The sequence below is a fragment of the Lates calcarifer genome, linkage group LG20 (assembly GCF_001640805.2).
Source record: "Lates calcarifer isolate ASB-BC8 linkage group LG20, TLL_Latcal_v3, whole genome shotgun sequence".
Classification (NCBI taxonomy): domain Eukaryota; kingdom Metazoa; phylum Chordata; class Actinopteri; family Centropomidae; genus Lates; species Lates calcarifer.
This window is the reverse complement of record NC_066852.1, coordinates 5997355-6017067: the sequence shown is the minus strand read 5'-3', so window position 1 is coordinate 6017067 and position 19713 is coordinate 5997355. Positions and strand designations below refer to the sequence as shown.

At 38.4% G+C, this 19713-nt stretch overlaps 2 protein-coding genes and 1 long non-coding RNA gene across 4 annotated transcripts; 1 reads left to right on the top strand and 2 right to left on the bottom strand.

Annotated features, from left to right (window-relative positions):
* Nucleotides 1-3146: 3146 nt before the first annotated feature.
* On the bottom strand, nt 3147-7567 carry zgc:153990 (uncharacterized protein LOC768125 homolog). 2 transcript variants are annotated; one of them, XM_018692622.2, is made up of 5 exons: nt 7326-7567; nt 6131-6338; nt 5383-5820; nt 5003-5056; nt 3147-4900 (listed from the first exon to the last, which is right to left on the bottom strand). In XM_018692622.2, exons 2-5 carry the CDS (start codon nt 6255-6257, stop codon nt 4458-4460), a joined length of 1062 nt encoding a protein of 353 aa, XP_018548138.1. In that variant the 5' UTR covers nt 6258-6338; nt 7326-7567; the 3' UTR covers nt 3147-4457. The 2 variants fall into 2 exon arrangements, with proteins under 2 accessions (XP_018548138.1, XP_018548137.1); XM_018692621.2 differs by lacking the exon at nt 7326-7567 and adding an exon at nt 7034-7268.
* Nucleotides 7568-8130: 563 nt separating this feature from the next.
* Nucleotides 8131-14485, bottom strand: capns1a (calpain, small subunit 1 a). The gene is made up of 11 exons (XM_051078470.1): nt 14369-14485; nt 13432-13488; nt 13308-13344; nt 13110-13202; nt 12847-12904; nt 12588-12652; nt 11879-11951; nt 11177-11251; nt 10499-10615; nt 10300-10358; nt 8131-10181 (listed from the first exon to the last, which is right to left on the bottom strand). The coding sequence occupies exons 2-11, from the start codon at nt 13476-13478 to the stop codon at nt 10155-10157; spliced, it is 651 nt and encodes a 216-aa protein (XP_050934427.1). The 5' UTR covers nt 13479-13488; nt 14369-14485; the 3' UTR covers nt 8131-10154.
* A 17-nt stretch (nt 14486-14502) lies between these two features.
* On the top strand, nt 14503-16959 carry LOC108893848 (uncharacterized). The gene is made up of 3 exons (XR_001962728.2): nt 14503-14560; nt 15273-15416; nt 15832-16959. It is a non-coding gene; the product is annotated as an uncharacterized LOC108893848 (long non-coding RNA).
* The last annotated feature ends 2754 nt before the right edge of the window (nt 16960-19713 follow it).

Sequence of the window (19713 nt, the reverse complement as noted above, 5' to 3'; positions counted from 1 at the left end):
GTATATACAGTACATCAACAAGTATTTACCATTCATCACTAATTATCGATCAGCTCTCACCAATTATCTTCTCTGCCCACTATGGTTGTGGTTCTCTGACATGATGAGTAATACTTTCTTTAATGTTGGCATGTTAGGTAACAGAGATATGCAGGCCTAAGGTTCAGATGAGTTTCAGTCCTGTTTCTGCCTGTACAGCAGAGACTGAAACTACAGAAACAACATCCAGCCTTATGACAGCTGGTTAGACAGATAGTTTACTGACTTAAATATGACAATACAATGGTGCTGATCCTTTACTTTTACTAGGTAAAAGTTGAGAGATCACAATGTGAAAATATTATGTTACACATTAAATTCCTGCATAGGAAACTTTATTATGTGTTGTATGGGGCATGGTGGGCACAGTGGTGCAGTGGTTAGTACTGTCTCCTCACAGCAGGAAGATTCCAGGTTTGAGCCCCAGTTCGGGGGGGGAGGGGGGTCTTCAGCTTCCTCCTACAGTCCAAAGACATGCAGCTTAGGTTAACTGATAACTCTAAATTGCCCATTGGTGTGAATGGGAGTATGATTGGTTGTTTGTCTATATGTGTTGGCCCTGTGATCTGTTCAGGGTGTACTCCACCTATCACCCAATATCAGCTGGGATAGGCTCCAGCCAAATATTTTTAGAAAAATCCCATCACTGCAATACAAACATATGAATGAATTTGACATTATAGATTAAAATATTTCCAGATATGTATGACACACAGACTCACTTCTTTGTGCCTATACATAAATAGTGAACTATGATCATTTAAATTATAGTCAAATTTTAGTATATGTGAAGTTAACAGTAACACTATGTATCAGTTACCCCCATTACTTGAGCCACCTGAATGTTGACACAATTTTGATATCAAGCCAATCTGAGTACATAACCCAACAGATCATCATACTTACATACAGGTTGATGCTTTATAGGAACATTTTCTCCCATCAAAACCCATGTATGGCTGGTTACTGAGACAACATCTAATTATTGCCTTAACATATGGAACAAGAAATAATCTGTCTCTGAGTCACTGACAAAGTCACAAATCCTCCCTAAAACAAAAGATGCAGTGAGATAAATAAAACTGAACTGTTTGGCTTAGCAGCAGATGTATAATTACTCTTTTGTTGGGGCACAAAAGTAGGCATGATAATAATTTAATCTCATCCAAGCTGAGAGACAGATCTGCCTTCCTTCAGCCCTACCTTTCCTGCACCAGCCCAGACTCTGTCCTTCAGCAGTTTCAGTGGCAGATGGGAGATGAAAGGGGGAGCTGGGAGGATCGAGGGAATGAGAACAGGTGGGGGTTAAAACTGAAGAAAAGGAAAGGGCACAGGGGTCAACTGGAGCAATAGAAAGGGGGAGGAAACTTACATATAGACTTGCAGAGGGACAGATCGATGGATAGATTTTTTTCCCTTTATTATTCTTCTTTACATCCATGTCTCTTGCCAGATGTCGACCAACTATTGTTACACATGAAGCATTTCTGTGGGTTTGGAGAAAGATGAAGAATTGAGCAAAACTTAACAGCTATATAGATGTTTGGAAAATATTTTGTTCAGTCGAGTGGCACTGTAATCTGCAACGGTATTTAGATATGTACATCATTTGTTTTAACCCAGTTTGTTTTAATGTAGTGTATATTATCTGAGTTAGAGTAAATTTTCAATCCTGAACATTTTCTTTTATGATGTAGCATTCATTCAACCTCATGGATATAACACATCCTGTGGAATAGTACAGAGAAATGCAGCATATAAAGGCATTTATTAATTGAATTCAGCCAGGAACAGTTTTTGAGTAAATATTCACTTTCTAAGCACAATAGACTAGAGTTGTATTTTATTCTAAAGAGACGGAAGAGAGTTAGAGTCAAGTAGAATACAGTTTTATAGGCATTCAAAGTGAATAATAGCCTTTCAGAGAGGCTTAAGTCTCAGGTTTAAGGGCTCTGTAAAGAACTGAAGGTAAAAGACCAGCTCACAATGTGAATACAGCTGCCTATTCAGGACTACAGCCCCCTAGCCAGACACTGATGCTGCCCCCTGCCTTCCAGCTATGGAGGAAGCCAAAGCAGACTGTTGAACTCCTGCTGCATCCCGCCCTCCACCCCTCCCTGCTGCGGCATGCTGGACCAGCCCCAGCAGCTGTTTAACCAACTGAGGCAGAAGGGGCTGGCAGGGGAACAATGCAGCTTGAGTTAACTCTCTCTCTCTCTGTGTGTGTGTTTGTGTGTGTGCACGCACGCTCACGTTAGTATTTCATCAAGAGCAGTGCTCTACAGATCAGTAATTCCAATCCTAAAATCCTAATATCCTTAGCTTTATTTATGGTAAAAGATGGAACTACTGTTTTAGAATTACAAGCATTTGAAATAAATCTCTGTTAAATATCTATAATGCATTTAACAGAATTCAATTTGACATGACTCAATAGGGACTGTAATAATCCACAATGGTCCACACTTGTTCTCCAAGATTAACTTGTCCACCCTCAAATAAATACACCGGAAGATAGGTGCTTTCAGTATTTGGAACGGTAAAGATAAATATGACGCATCAAAATGTAATACAGCACAGTCATAACACAACTGATTTTCACTGACGTGGCAGCCAGGAGCATGTGAGTGTCTTCAGTGATACACCAAACAACAATTTCAACTAACCTGAACTTGTGAATAAAGACTGGCCAACCACATAATTATATCACATTACTACACATGACCTGTTGTGACACTGGTTTATAGTAATGTAAGTGATTTCCAGTTTAAATTCTTTTTTGTCTTATGTTTTATTAAACACTCATTTAAATGCTTCACTATTTGCCCTCAGGTCATTTGATCACGCCAACCTTGAAAAACTGTTTTGTGTATTGCATTATCTGTTTGATCTTGTTTATCAGCTCAGAGTCAGCACAGTCTAGTGTTGCAGAAAGTCTGTGCTGCAGAGCCCCCTACTGCAAACTCTGTGAACCTGCCAAACTGGCTGAACATCAAGACCAAAACCAATGATTTGACTCTAAACTCTGTAACCTCCCTATCCCTCCTGTGGTTCTCAACTCCAAGCTCATTCATTCCTGAAGAATCTCTAAAAAAGGGTCAGAAATATATAATTTTATCTTTTATCTTTTTAGAAAACGCTGCTCAAACAGGAGGAAATTGCACACTTGTTGGCAACTATTTTAAGCAGTGGATTAATACACATTTGGTACTCTGATGATGGTGAATAAATAAACTGCAGCAGGACATGGTGCAGGAGATACATTTAAAAAAAAAAACTCACTACAATGTTCACATTCATTGTTATGAAGGAACATGTCACCCAGTGCAACAGCATGGCTCATTAATGTGCTTTTAATAATTTTTTGACAACAACGGATAGGACTATATGGCACAGAGGATACAGGACACAGACAATACTTTGGTATACTAGTTTGGTCTTTTGATGATACTTGATGACAATGAGAAAATTTTGAATATGATCAGATTCATCCTTTCAGCTCTAATTTTTCTTCTGTTATCTATTTTTACTCTTGTCTCTTCAGTCTGTGAAGCAGTCCATGTTTTCAAATTTTAGACTATTTGATCATCTGCAATGCATTATTGTCGCTAAAATCAGATTATTATTAATCAACAGGCATTTGTATTAGAACCAATCTAAAGATATCAAGATAGATTTAATTTGTAAAACAATAAAGGGGATTTACGCTTTCTAATAACTGGATATCTGAATTAAGTACTACAGCACTATTCAGACTCTGACTTTTGTTCTGTTTAAATACATGTGGGGTTTATTCCATGTGTTTCAAAAGGAATTATTGAAACTTTCATTCAAGTGTTCATGTTTGTAATGTAAAAAAAACTAAATCAGACAATCACAAATTATTCAGTTACAGGTATTTTCAAAGTATTTAACACACCTTGTTTAGCTTTCAGATATATGGACCATATAATGGTCAGGTGTAGAAATCCACTTACCATTACAGTACATTTGATAATCTCCAGACACTGATGCAAGAGAAAGCTACAACTTATACAAGGACACACAAACGGATTTGACTGACAATGTAAAGGTTTTAAAAGTGGTGTATGCGTAATAAAAAAGTTTTACAATGTGAGTTGTAGGAGCCTCACTTTCAGTAGCAAAAAAATGAAGGAAAAAAAACACCCTCCACATGTTCTTTCCTTATGGCTAACATTGGTTATTTTCTCAAACCATTTTCATGTAACTGTGCAGACAGCAATTCCATCAATACTTTTCCACTAATACAGTTTTAAAATATAGCCACAGAAAATCTGTTGAGTACTATCAAAAAGTACAGTAACCAGTGGTGGAGTCCAAAGGAACTTGAAAGTTCCTGTGCCTGAAGGCCATGTATAAAGTCAGTGATACAACTTAACAACTCTGATGCTTGGTTGCTATAATGCTGGCCGTCCATTAAGTTTGTCATGCATGAGTGCTATGGCTCCACCTGTGAAGTCTCTGAGAACTTGCACTGTCTCCCGCTGGAGTTGCAGCGACTCCCGCACAAACTCCTGTTGAGTCTCTGCCAGCTGTTGCACCGACTCAGACAGCAGCTCCAGGGAGCGCGAAACCGTCTCCAGCAGGATGTTGGTGGCATGTTGCTCTTGAAGGCTCAGTGATGCATTATGCAGCATGCTGTCCCTAGCGTTCTGAGTGGGCTGACCTGGCATCAAAGGTGCAGCTGAAGACGTTGAAGGTCCGGAGGACGTCTGAGGTTGTCCTTGTTTCTGGATGCCATTGTTTCCTTGATGGTCCTCTGTTGGTTTTGCTGCCTGAGTGGAAGGAGGCACGTCATCCCTTTGGTCATCGTCCGACTCTCCAAACGCAGCTTCAGTATCTTGAATCAAATAAAAAGGCTTGTCAGTGTTTTCTCATTACTGAAACATGTTACAAAAATTCAAGGTCTTTCTTAATTTATATCCGAAACTTGACAACTTACCTTCTGTCGCAGGTACTTCGTACTGCACATCAAAGGCAGGTTGTGAAGAGTCACCTACAACATTCAAAGAATTCAAATTGAATAATATGAATGCATTTCTTCACAATAAGCTTAGTTCAGCTGTTAAAACAGTTAATCTAAGACATCAGTCACCCACATACCATAACTTCATATCTTGTAAGCACAATGTGTATTTTCTGAGGAAGGTGACATGAAGTAGCTGTAACTTTATGAGCGTTGTGTAGACCTTTCAACTTCAGTGGCATTAAGACTGAAATGATGGTGAGTAAATATTGATAAAATGTTCCGTTTTGATTTAACTATTCCTCCGGGCACTCGTGAGAAGAACCACTGTTGTTAAATAGAAACTGATTTGCTACCTGACTGTGCAGGTCCACTCATGGCATAGGAGGCTGGTGGGGGCATAGGCGTCATTTCCAACCCACCGTTGGGAGAACTTTGCATTCCTATCATTTCCTCCTCTTCCATTTCTTCTTCCTCCTCTGGCACATCATCATCATCTCCCAGAGGGCCAAAGTCACCAATGTTCTGGTCTTCCTCGTCCATCTCCAGGATCTGAAGCACAATTTTCTCTGTCTGATTAAGGTCTCGGGAAAGACGTGAGTTGAGGCCCCTGTTGGGCACTGTCCCTGACCGCATAGCAGCCACTTTCCGCTTGGTGTCACATTTAAGGTCAGACCATTTCTTGATGACCTCAATGACTTCACGTTGGCACTCCCCAATCTCATTGACACGTGCAGTGATCTCTGCCCATGTGCGTTTCTTCATGTCTGTTGGCACGCCACGATTGAATTTGCCTTTGAGGGAAAAAAAATAATCATAAATACCTTGTAAGTGTTTGCCATGAAATATCATTGTATCAGTGGTCATGTCACATCATACTCAACAATTTATTAACAAAATTTACTGGAATTTCTAGTTTACCCTTATATTCTCAGGCAATGTTATTCCCTCCGCTTAGCCATGTTGAATTTGTGTTTTTGACTGACCAGATACATCACTCACTCACTTTCTGGAAACCCAGACACAAAACCTCAAAGCTCCATCTCTTCATTTAGAAGGTGAATGAGATCATTCTGAATGGGACAAGCAGTTGAAGACACATACCAACAACAACCATACGATGCTTCCTCACTTCATCCAACAGAATGTGGACTTCACTGAAAGAGAAGCGAGCTTTTCTTTTCTTGAAGCGAATAACACTGTCTTGGTTGTAGTATATTGGTGAAGACATCCTCCACACACAGTGTCAGTAGGTGTTCAGCCTCTGTGGTCTGCTTCAATTTGTCCAGCTGTCTGCCAGGGGCTCAAGAGTCTAACAACAAAGTGAAAAGAGAATGCAAGTTTTAATGATAAATCTGTGTCACTTTGATGCTGAGATCTCAAACAATTGACTTGATGATAATTGATGAAAGCTAAGGTATGCCAAGTAGTATTGATGCAGTGCTAACATTAGTTCAGGCTCAACAGCTGAGCAATGATCGTGTGTACAAGTCCAGCATGATTAGCTGAACGGATAATAAATCAATATTATCAACATTTTATCTGGAACGTTGTAACATGTACAAGGCCTTATTGTTTTCACACAGTTCAGCAGAGAAATAGTGTAGATTTAGCGTGATGATAATACTATCAGCGCAAGCATTGAAAGAGTGAATGAACAATGGACGATGCTACAGCCACTTTACACATGCGATAGCATGATTAGCTAGCTATATCTAGAGACCATTCTCAGTTGCGGTCCAATGATACTTTCACCTTTATTGCCCTAATTATTTTAACAGGTATCAGTTGTTTAATTTCCCTCAAACAATGCAACACAGACTTAGTTAGCTGTTTTTAGTTTAATGTTAACACAACAACACACACTGGGTTAGCTCTCTTGGCAGCAAGAGGTTAGCTACCTCTACGTTACAGTCAGAAATGGCTATTGAAGCACTTAGATCAGGTAACCTCGTTTGAGGAGGTGTACGTTAATGAAAGAAATAACTAATGAGATGGTGAACATACCCCCAAGTCAAAGAAGTTGGGATTTGGTCCAAAAACGTAAAGATAAACTTCCTTATCGCCAGAATAGCTACTGTCAAGCTAGCCAGTATGAAGCTAACGCTACACAAAAGATGTCCGGTTAGCGTTTGATAGGTAGCGTTTGCCCGTCTATAGCAGGTAGCTAAAGCATTGCTGACATATGCGATATTAGTATAACGATATTTACCACGTTTTAGAACTAGTTTCACATGTAAATCATAGAAATAACCACGGTAATCTGGTGATAAATGAGTTGCTTTGACTAATTTCTTACATTTTCCCCGTTGCAATGGTGGTTTTATTTTGAAGGAGTACGTCTAACTTCTGCTATCGTTTTCTGGCTTGATCCAACTAGTGACAGACAGATACACACGGAGGAAATGTGGGTGTCCAGCCCAAGAACACCACTGTGGCTTAAGTCTCTCCTCACTCCTGACGCGCTTACTTCTTGACGAGGGGGGCGTTGGTGTTTGTCCCTTTAGTGCATTAACAGTAAGCATGCGGTAGTGTCCTGGTCATGCAAAATATAAAAATGTTCGATGTATCTCAGTGGGTCAGGTTTCCTGTCAGCGGAGGGCACTGTTGTCTTATTTTGCCATTTTTCTTCTTAATCAAGGTTTCCTGCTGCAGAGGAGGTCTGACGTTCACTTAACTTTCCTATAACACCAATTCATTTCTGTCAGTCAATATAAATGAATAACCTATCAAGTTAAAACCAATATAAACAGACAGATGTGCTATAGATAATAGAAATCAGACAGGTTAATCTTTCCAGGTTGTTTTATTACTTTCATTTAATTTCAATTCTGTCATGTTAAACCTCTTTTTTTAAAACAAATGCCCAAGTGTTCCCCATTTAAGTTAGGGGGTGTTATTTGGTAGCTTTGAAGCATAATAACAGCAAAACTTAAATGTAAGTTGGTTCTTTTTAAGTTCAAAATGTAATGTATCATTTCAAATCACTTTTTTTGCCAGTCTGAATGGTCCAGACAGATCCCTGAATTTATTAGTCACTGACTAATGACTCAAAGAAGCACACCACAAATTGTCAGCAGTGCACCAATAACAAGGCTGACACATTTAAGATACCCTTCCTTTTATTCCAAATATGGCACAGGCATTTATTTTACCAAACATTTTCAGTAACAGTATAATGACTGTGGCTACAACTGCAAGGCTAAAAACCCCTTAATAATGCATCTTATCTATTGGCTGCATGCATTAGTGGCACACACATCTGTTCTATATATAATCAATTCTCACATTGTGCTGGCATTATCTATTTTGAATAAGTACACAGTGATAAGTGGTAAAGTGATCAGTAAGCTGAGACACAGAAAACAGTTGCACTGCCAGCATTGACACACAATAGCAAAACATGAGCCTGCCCAAATATAACATTGTCTGTAGGGATGTTAATGTACATGACTATTACAGAGAGAATATAAAGTTGTATATAGTGAATATATACATTGACAAATGGCCTTTAATATTAGGTCACTTTGAAGAAAGTTTGGAGTTTCGTTGATTGTATTCATCAGTGTATTTTGTATTTATCAGTGGCTGTAGAAAGAATGGGGAATGACCACTATGCATAGACAATAACAGTGCAACTCTGAAGCAGGATAATGGAGTGTACAAATCATTAAACCATGATTTGCGTGTGATAGGCTGTGGTGCAAGTGATACATAACTCATACATCCTAACTTTCCTTTATGCTTTTAACAAAATAATTAGTGATCTCACATGTTTCAGTGAACAAGAAGCTGTCATCATTGGCCTTGGGCTTGGTTTCACAGAGATACTGTACTGTGTTCTAACAAATACTAAAACTTACAATTTATGTATATTTTTACAGAGCTGTCTTGTTCTTGACCATCTGAAAGTGTCTGCAAAAACATGGTCCATCCACAAATTTGCATACCTATTTTGCCCAATTAGACCACTGTTCATTGCTGTGTGGGTGTGCACAGCTTGGCTGACAGCCATTCCTGACACTGACACTCCTGTTAGCTTTGTTGCAGCTGTTAGGGTGGGACAATGTACACCCTAACAACTCTTAGAACTACATGGGATTTGGTGACCTCAGGTAATTCTCAGAATGGCCTTACCCAGCTGGTTAGTCTTCACGTTGAAACTGGGTGGAGCTTTTCTTAGAATAAATTCCACATACTAATTTGAATCTTAAAGGTATACACTGTCCTGCCAGCAGCAGAAAAAAATCTAAATGTCAATCATGCAGTCTACACACATCCAAACAGTTCTGAGAGGGATCTAATTAGGCAAAATATGTGACTGCCATTTGAACAAAAAAACATAGCAAACCAAGCTACAGCTTCACTACTTTAACCTCTGTTCACTCCAGCAGAAAACACATGCCCTCTGGAAGATTTTTACAGTGATGAGTGAGTAAGTAAGTTTTTTTGTTTTTTGTTTGACAGCAAGTGATACTGAGTTGACAGAAAGTGTAAATGTTAACATGAGGTTAAGGTGGCAAAATCATATTTTTGTTGAACTGTCCAGTGTCAGCATTTTAGCAGTTTAAGAGAAAGACTATGATTGGCCTCCACAAACTACTTTAACACATCTTTGTAAAACCAGCCACAGCCACATAAGAATGGGAGCTTCCTGCTTTCACATTAGGTTTTCACAAACTTATGCTGTTAAACATCTTGATGTGCTGCCTCTTCTCATGACTTCATGAATTCTCATGAATTCATGAATTCTCATGAATTCGGAGGCAGATCAAAAGCAGATGCCAAACAAGCTAACCAAATAACACATATTCAACATTCTATCATTTTTATACACCTGAATCATGTTGGCCACATCCTTTTCCAGAGCACTCAGTGGCATTTATAGTTGACCCTCAGCTATGTGTACCATTGTGAGTGCAGGTTTGTCCTTTTCATAGTGATTTAATACAGTTTCAATTCTGTCTTGTGAATATTATGGAAAAAAAAGACTTACACTGCATTAGCATTCCAAATAAACCTGCACGCGCAATAGAAAAGAGTTGTTGGGGTGGTAGTTCAAATATTTTGTACTGTGCAGACAAACAAAGTGGTTCCATATAGCAAGCAGGAGAGACATCGTCTGGACTCAAGAGTACATGGTCAACTGAAGCCACTGAAAAGACACAAGAGCAGAGAAGACGACTTTTGAAAACAGTGATTTGTTTCTATAAGTAGAAAATTAGAATTCTAGTCAAAACCCACTGATATTTAAAATATGTGAGAGATTTTACCTCCTGAATATTGACTTTGATAGTCCCATTGTTATCCTTATCCAGGGTTTTGAAGGCACCTGAATCAGAGCACATATTAAGCTTACTATCCATTCAGTTTATGAGATTATATTTCAAGTTAATCGCTCTTGCCAGCCAGATAAAGTTAGCCAAATGATAAAGAAAACAATTAATTTTAGGAGTGGTCTTTGAAACTTACGGCACATGGCATCCAGCCTCACAAGGCAGCCAATGTAGTTATCAAAATCCATGTTCCCATCTTCATCGCTGTATCTGCGAGTTAACATCTGGAACAGCTGATCATTGAGCGGGAAGCCTGATGAGGAGAACAACAGAGACACAGATGAAACCACTGTCATTTTACTATCAAAAAGCAATTACAGAAGGCTTTATCTACATGGGCCTAAGACTGTGTTCCTTTACACAAATATATTAAAAAACTGTCATGATATTCAAATCATTAACCCTTTTTACAACAGCTCAAGGCTGCTTTCATTTTCATTTCAAGTTTGACTGGCTACCCATGTCTATCAAGGTGTTCTGTTTAATGTTGAAATGTCATGATGATAAAACAAAATTATGCTAGCAGAAGCAAAGCAAGACCTAATCTCAACACCTGCTCAATGGAGTCAGTGTAGGTTTGTAGGTAATGTAGGTTTCTGGCTCCTGAAACAACTATACAGATCCAATATTTTCTTAGTTTAAAACATGCAGACATATTGTTGATGGTTAATCAAACCCTTTTGTAAGTCATCACTGCATCTATGGCTATTGCTTTGTCTGTGGTATGAGTAGACTTTATTTTGACTGCATTTTTTAAATTGCTGTGCAAACATTTAAACAACAATTGCACACACACAAAAAAAAACCTACTCACCTGCAGCTCTGAAAGCGTTGGGCAGCTCATCTGCACCAATGAGACCTGAGCCATCTGTGTCGTAGGACTTGTACACTCCCTAAATAATAACAAGACAAGTATTTCAAACATTTACAGCATCTGCAACTGTTTCCTGGTGAGTTGATTCACAGCCTAGAAAGACTAAAAGAAAAAAATCAAAACAAACAGTTGCTCTCTAACAACCCAAATAGCTGCCAATGTAGTTGTAGCAACTAAATTTATCTATTTGAGAAATTCTTAACATTAAAGTAAAACATATAAGTAACTGTATATCTAATTTAAAAACAATGGTGAATGAGTGTTTTTCTTGTACTGCTAAGCTAAAATCAACAAGCGCCAAATTCATTAGTCACATATTTGACAGAATAAGTTGTTATTAAGATTTATTTGACAGGAAATTACCTGTTCCACAGTATAGCCAATTTAATATGTGTCCTTCAGTAAACACAGTAAACAGATTTACCTTTACGTAAAACATGGCTGTTAATCTAAATAAGTTGGAACACTGTACAATCAAATCAAAGTCTTTTGTAATCATGATCAACAGCTAATACTATATACTTTACTAACTACTGTTTTGTTCTGTGTTACCACTACTGCAAACAATTAACACAGACCACAGTAATGTAATGTAACTGTGCAACAAGGATGTGTAGGGAAAACAGAACAGGCCTGCTGTACTTGCCTGCCATTTCTTTATGTTGTTCCAGAGGTGTTTGAATTCATGAAAGCCAAGTTTTCCAGTGCTGTCACTCTGAAACAGAGTTAAGGACAACAGACAACAATCTTCCACAGCTTCAACAAATGCTTGCATTACTTGTAGGCATGCTGCATTTGCCCAAGGCGTAACCTTTATGTGTCTTCCTCATTAAAGTGGCACACAACTCACAGCAGGGAATGAATGCTAACATTTTGTCTGACTTGTTCCTAATACTGCAGCTGAGGTTCACACTACATATGACAAGGATCACATTAACTCCATTTTAGCTACACAGTCACCCAGTTTTCTAGTTAAATATGCAGTCACTGTTTATTACTAATAGAAATATATAATTATATATTATAATAATTTTACTTCCAGCTTACAATACAGAGCAAACCCTATTTCTACCAGCTCAGTGTTTAACCCTCACACATTTCAAGGTCATTAAATTTGACTATACTGTGAAAATCCCTCTTGATGGACAAATCATGGTAATTTGCCTCAATATTTCAAATGCATATATTCTCAGCTTAATGAGCTGTGGGTATGATGAATACTTCTATTTTTATAGCCAACTGCCTATGTATTTGTTCAGTCCTATGTATTTTTACTGTGCTGTCACTGTCAGCTATATACTGTCATCTGGGTTCCACAACACATAAAGTCTACTAATGATAGACAGGATACATCCATGACTGCCACCATGCTCCTGCAAGACTCAATGCTGAAACCATCTGTCTTCAGATCACCATCTGAAATATAAGAGAAAACAATCATTCACCATTTATATATATATATATATATATATATATATATATACACACACACACACACACACAGTACATTACATAGACACAGAAAGGTAGACCAAAAAGAATCAGAATATCTACACGCAGGGATGTGGAAGAGACAGACTACAAACATGACAAATGCAAACATGTCTTACGCTTTGCAATGATTCTATTTAGGATGTCCATCAGCTCAGTGGGGCTCACTTCCATGTCCTATACGACAAAGATTCAACAGTGCAGACATTGTAAACCATGCAGAAAGCTGTATTGGCACACAACTTTATGGTGTCAGTGGATGATAGAGAAAACATTCTTTAGGCAGTTTATTCCTCTTGTGTGAATTAAATGGAATAAACATTGTGGTTACAACAGAGAACACGGACATTCAAAGATTAATACAGGTAGACATAGCACTCACATCTCCAGCAAGCTGCTGGAAGACTCTGCGGAACTGTTTCTCCTCATCACTCTCATGCTGCTCAGCATATACAGCTGGTCTACGTGGTGGAGGCTGTGGGACAGAGGCACCAGCAAAAATGATCAATTCTGTGATCATCTACAGTCAGCAACACAGTAATGGACAGATAGAGCTAGTAATCTAATGACTGTCACTCACAGGGTCAGAAGGCACAAACTGGGCTGGGTCGATGTTACTACAAGGAATGGATCAAAGGTGAAATAACAAGTTAAACCACAATCCACATTTTAGGCTTTAGCAGGGTGTTTGTGTAGATTCTTACCTTATAACATCAATGAAGCCACCAATGAGTCTTTTGGCCATAAACATCTTGCGTCAACTGTGAATGCAAAATGCAAGATAAGTCAGGGAAAAGATTTGCACCACAAATACCACCTGAGTCCCTATAATCCCAGTCAAAACCAGAATCCAGTTTTTAATGACAATATGAAGGAACAATAAACAATAAGCTTCTGAAAAAAGGAATAGAATGCTTAAAAAATAACATACATAGACAATGCAACGTGAATGTCAACCACTACAAACACTACTGTGATGTCAATGCTATGTTAACCGGTTTAGTATTTGAAGAGTAGTAGAAGAGCAGCAGTACTGGTTAGGATTATTGTAAATCAGGCAATGGCATGTCTTGAATTTTCCTTAATTACACAGGCATATTTGCGGCACACCCATTACCCCCTCTTAAAATGTTTCCTGTTATGGAAAACATTTTATATCGCACAAGGACTGCTAAAAGCAGATAAAATTAAATTAATTAAAATACTGTGTTAGTGCATCACGTTTACAAAAGAGCCCACTGATAAGTAAAATGTCCCACTGAAACATTACTGCAAAGGTTAAGTAAGCTAAGTTCAGTAACACGGCAGAGCTAACGTTAAAGTATTAACATTACGCTAGGATATGAGGTTGGCTCACAATGTTACTGACCCAATCACTTGCAGCTGCTTAATGTCATTAAAACACCGAGTAATCTCTTCACAGTCCGGATTTAAGAAAGGGCGTAGTGATTGTACCATGTAGGTTAAAGCAGCTAACTTTAGCGTTGGTTAAGCTAACACTCAGCGAACGTACATGGCTAGGTGAGGTAGCTGTCAAATTCAGCAAAACTCGGAATTACAGTGATTAATAACTACCTAATTCCACACTGGGTTTAAGTTAAACGTTACTTTGTCCATCTAATACTTGACATGTATACTTACCGTAAGGCAACAGCACTCAGAGAAGTTGGCAGCAGAATATGTTGCTTAGCTTGAGCTGAGTTCCACTTAACTCAGTTGGCAGGAGTGTCCGTCAACACGCCCCATCTGACGCTGCAAAGAGGAAGTGGGATGCGAAGGGAGGTCCTACATTTCCGAAATGTTTGCTGCAAGTATCAACAAAGACAGCTCTTGGTACGATAGTAATGCTGTACACGTAAATTAGTTAAGCCATTCATTTTTGACGAGCATTTTATTTAATAGTTAAAAGATGCAGTTTCTCTTCACGGTTATTTTATATCTGTTGTATTTCTCCTTTCTTCTTTTAATCTCTCTAATTAATTTATTATTATTTATTATAGCTACCGGAACCGGGTTAGCTATGAATTATCTTAGACATGTTGTGTGAAGCTACACCGCATATTCTACTACCATGTTTTATGCGTGTTTTATGTATTATCTAATAGGTGTTCAAATAAAATGCTCTAAAAGTTTTTTTGACCTTGTTTGCCTGAGGATACTGTGAAAACAAAACGTGTTTTTTTTACAAAGTGATAGAGGCTGTAAGTCAACACTGCATTGTGTGCTCAGGCAGTATGAACATAGCTAAAGGGGTTGCAGTATGAACACTGTTCAACACGACACTTGTACAGTTATTTATAAGATGACTTCAGGGGGAAATTATTAGAGCTGTAAATATCAATAGAACATAGAAATGAAGAGCTGGTTAGCAAAAGAAAACTTGCCTATAAACAGAGTATCAGAAATTCAGTTAAATTCATATGCTGGCATAATATACAATATATTGTTAACGAAATGATATTATGTGTGTAGAAAATATATAATTGTATATTCTGTCTCTGTCTCGGGCATTCCAATCTGAATTGTACTGTTGTGTCTCCTGCAGATATATAACAGAAGTGAGTCCTCTGGTCAGGAAGGTCATGTTTTCACTCCGCTAACCATCACTGAATGCTACAACAGCAACAAAAGAACCACTTCATTTGACTGCTAGGGCTCCACTAGCCCTTCAGCACCGCATTATTTCCTGGTATATAGCTTTCCCTGCCGTAAATCATTCAGCTTTAGTTTGCTGTATCTATAAATGAAAGATTTCTTTGGAAAAGCATATTTTATGGCAGTTAAACAATTTCATAGAGAAACTGGAGCACTGTTAAAAAGCCTAACAATTCCTCAGAAGATTTGCCAGTGGACTTGGGGCATGTTTAAAAATGATAGCACACCACACTGAATAATTAAACAAAGCTTAATGAGAAGGGAGAGAAAATTGTCTTGTCATTTATTTTGACAAAATCCTATTCTCTGATAATTGGATCACATAAGCAGCGATTACTCCAGACTCAGAAGTGATTGTGCCAAACTGCCAAAGGAACTTTTTTCTGGTTATTGTTAAGTGATCAGGACTATGCAGAATAACATAAAAAAAATGGCTTTTGTTTCTACAGATGGTGACGAGCCCGATGTATTCACAGATACAACTGCCAAGTCAAATGTTACATTCTGTCTGCCCTGAGGGCCTCAGGATGTAAGGTGCAGACCATGAACTGCAACATGCCTGGATCAAGTCTTCCTGGGAACCTTTGTTGTGTGTTCCCCATTTCTCTGTCATTGATGTCTCTGTCCCATCATTTCCAGTCATCTCTCTACTCTTCTCACTAATAAAAAGACACAAATACCCAAAATGTGATGATATATCAGAAACCAACCCAACACTTGTGTTCAATCTTTCAGCTTTACAGAACATACTGCTGAAATTCCTGACCGACTGGCATGAAAGTGGGTGAATATGAATCATCTGAATATTGGCAGAAATTACAGTTGTAATTGTATGCCCTTCCAGCTGCAAGTCTGCACAAGCCAGGATAGTCAACCACAGAACAGCTCCCCCCTCAGGCTCATCTGGCTCAACATGGGATTGAGCCCAGGCTGAACAGCTGAAGGACAGAAACTGTGTGTACACCATGCTACTTCTGAAATGGTGCTACCTCCATTCAAAGATAACAGGCAATGGTCTTCAGACATGCAGACTTTAATATGACGGTGTATGTGTGCATGTCAGTGCTGAATAAATCCAGCAGGTGGAGTCAGAGAGCACATGACAGAGCTGAGATATACGGCAAAGAACAGCATCCTCTGTATTCACCATGCAAATACTCAAGGTACACGCCATTTAAATTACTGTATAACCACTTTTTTCACAGCCACTATTCTCATTTTCATTTGCTGATATTAACATCTCTGTCTGCACTGCTACATTTTAACCAGACCTATAACACTATGTCTAACAATATGTTTTTTTTATTATATATATATATATATATATAGTGTAATATGAAGGTGGGATTCAAAACTGATTTTAAACATGACAAGGTTTCTGATGGATCATTTTTAAAAGTCATCAATTCACATGGGTATATTCAACACACACCCAAATCAGTAACAATCTGGTATCTGGTATACATTACTAAGCATGTTCTCCAGCCTAAATCACCATATATGACACCTGTAACCTTTAAATTCTGCTTTAATTCCTTTCTCATTAAAATCAGGGAAAAATGCTCTGGCAACATTAATCACTGACTATCTGAATGATTTTCCTGACATTTATGTAATCAATGGGCAAAAAACATGTAGTTACCCCAACTAATGTTCTGACTCTCTGACACTCGACAACTGAGTCTTGTTTCTTGACTTTAAGGAACTGGCTGAGTTTGTCTCAGTGCTGCTCTGTTTTTATCATAGCTTCATCTCCTCTTAATCCCCCGTGGCCAGTACTATCATGGTTTCCTTGACAGTGCAGACACTTCGCCCGCTCTCTCTGCAACTGATAAGTCTCAGTACTACTATCCTGCTCTCTCACCACACACAGGGATAGGATTCATAAATACAATGGCAACATGTCAGTGAACAACATATCAGTTCATGGCTGCTGCTGCTGCTACTTGCAATAATGTTCAATTTGAAAATCTCTCTCTAGTTTCTGCCCTTTAAAACCTTATGTAGAATCATAAAGAACATGAGTGTTTCTCAGGAAAGTTACAGCTATGACAGTGATCATGATACTGATTTAGATTTTTGTTTCCTGACATCAGCTCTGCAATTTTGCTCAAAATGAAGGTCCTTCATTTACTGGTATGTAATCTGCAAAACTATAGGCTTGATTGTCACAATTGCTGTTTACAAGGTTACTAAATTATATATACAGTATGGCCAACCACTGCATCACTGACAGCTGCCTGGATTTTGTGAATGCACCATTGTTTCTGCAAACAAAACATCCCATATGCCAGTGGTTTACTGTGCACGGTGTTATATTCAGGGATGTGTTCTTAACATCACATGACATATACTCCATGTGAAAAATATGATATTGACAGCGAGACTTTTTGAATGCACAAGTTTCAATGTGTGTGTGTGACATGATGTTTAAGATGTGATAATCTATTATGTGCACTGCAGAAACAGTGATATCTATCCTTCAGATCCCACTCCAGCTAAAATTACTCTATCCATGAAAAAGAGGTATCCATGGTTACATCAGGAGCCATGTTAAAGGGTGCCTCAGTGCATCTCTATTCTCTTGCAGTCCCCACCTTTTCCCTCATTCATCATTTGAAAGAAATCACTGTGCCACCTCAAGGTATCCGACAGCTATGATTGGTGTATGGTTTTTGCAAATGAGCTTTGCAGTGAATAATTTCAATAATATTGATGAAGATAGACTGACTATTAAATATCTCTGAATTATGAATGCAAACCATATTACATCTGCAGTTACCTGCTCCACTCTCAGGGAGTGAAATGCAGAGCTTGTGTAGAGGCTGCAGGTTGAAATATTGTATAGCAGCATCCCCAATACGACATATTTGCAGCCTTCAGAACAACCTGTTACCTTGACAACGCAATTTTATCATTCAAGCCCATTGCTACCTTCTCTCACAGCAGGAATTAAATGTGCCTTAAATGTATACTGCTGCAGGGTTTTACACCTCAATTCAAGGTAGAAATGAGACATGGGATGGGCTGTGATGTACAGAAAATTTTGAGTTATGATTTCACTCTGTCACTGCACAGTGGACAGATGTAAGATGAATTTCCCGCCCTTACAAAATGTTAGGAAGGTGCTTTGGGTCTTACATACTTAACAAAAAGCAAACTGGACAGTATGATTAAAGCTGATATTATGATATTATGTCAGTATGATTAAGATAAGATGATTAAAACTGAAAATGCCATTGTTTTCCATATATACACCAAACAAGATGGTAGATATTTTAAGCATTCCAAATATTTTTGTTATGGCATAGCATTAGGAGGGATAAACTGCAGAGGCTTGGACTGAGGAGTTCATTAATTCAAACTGGTAACAAGTAATTCCCCAAATACCAGTGACCTTAGGGTGGTTACTATTTTCAGTGACTTACCCATGCAGTTATATGCCTAATTGTCAGGGCATCTTTGCAAGTTAGTCATTCTGATAATTGTTATGTAAGATTTCCACAAGGCAAGCCCATCTGCTGTTGTGTCTCAGTTACTGAATTCCACAACTATCCAGGAAGGAATCAAATGACTTTGAATAAATCAAATTAGTGATGAACTTTTATCTCAAGCTCTCTGGAAATTCACATCAGTTAGACAAAGGAGGGAAAATAAAGTAACTGTGCTCTTATCAGAAGTGGATATTCATATGACTGAATGTACATAAACACAGGGTGCTATCCAGAATTTTAGAAATACTGAGCTCATGAGTGCAAAATATCAAAACATTTTCTTGGAAGAACATTTTCGTTTGAAGGAACCATTTCCCTGCATGTACTGTTGGTCTAAATGTTGCCTTCCAACAGCCCTCCTCATTCATGTTGGGAAGAACTGAAAACTTTTATTTTCTCTTTCTCTTGGTCTAAATAGGTCAAATTTAAACATACTAATCCTAAAAATACAGAGACTAAAGTATCCAATGGTGTGTATTGTTTCATTTGCAGAATATAAACAGCATCTCAGGTTGCTGAAAGAGCACAAATCCCCAGAAAAATACCTTGGACATGATCTCAGTATAGCTACAGCCCTGTATATATGTGATGTCACCTTCCTTGCTTGTGTAGCTGAGCCCAAAAGATTAGTAATGTATTTGCTGGATGACGAACAAGGTCAAACAGTGTGGGAGGAATGGCTGTGTCCTGGATTGTTCATGGAAGTCTGAACATGTCAGTCTGACATGTTGCAGAACTTTGAGTTGTCCCCACTAACTTTGAATTATTTTCTTATTTCTATCTGTAGGGGCTAACTTAACTGTTGTTCTGTAGACTGGGACTGTGACAGAGCTAATG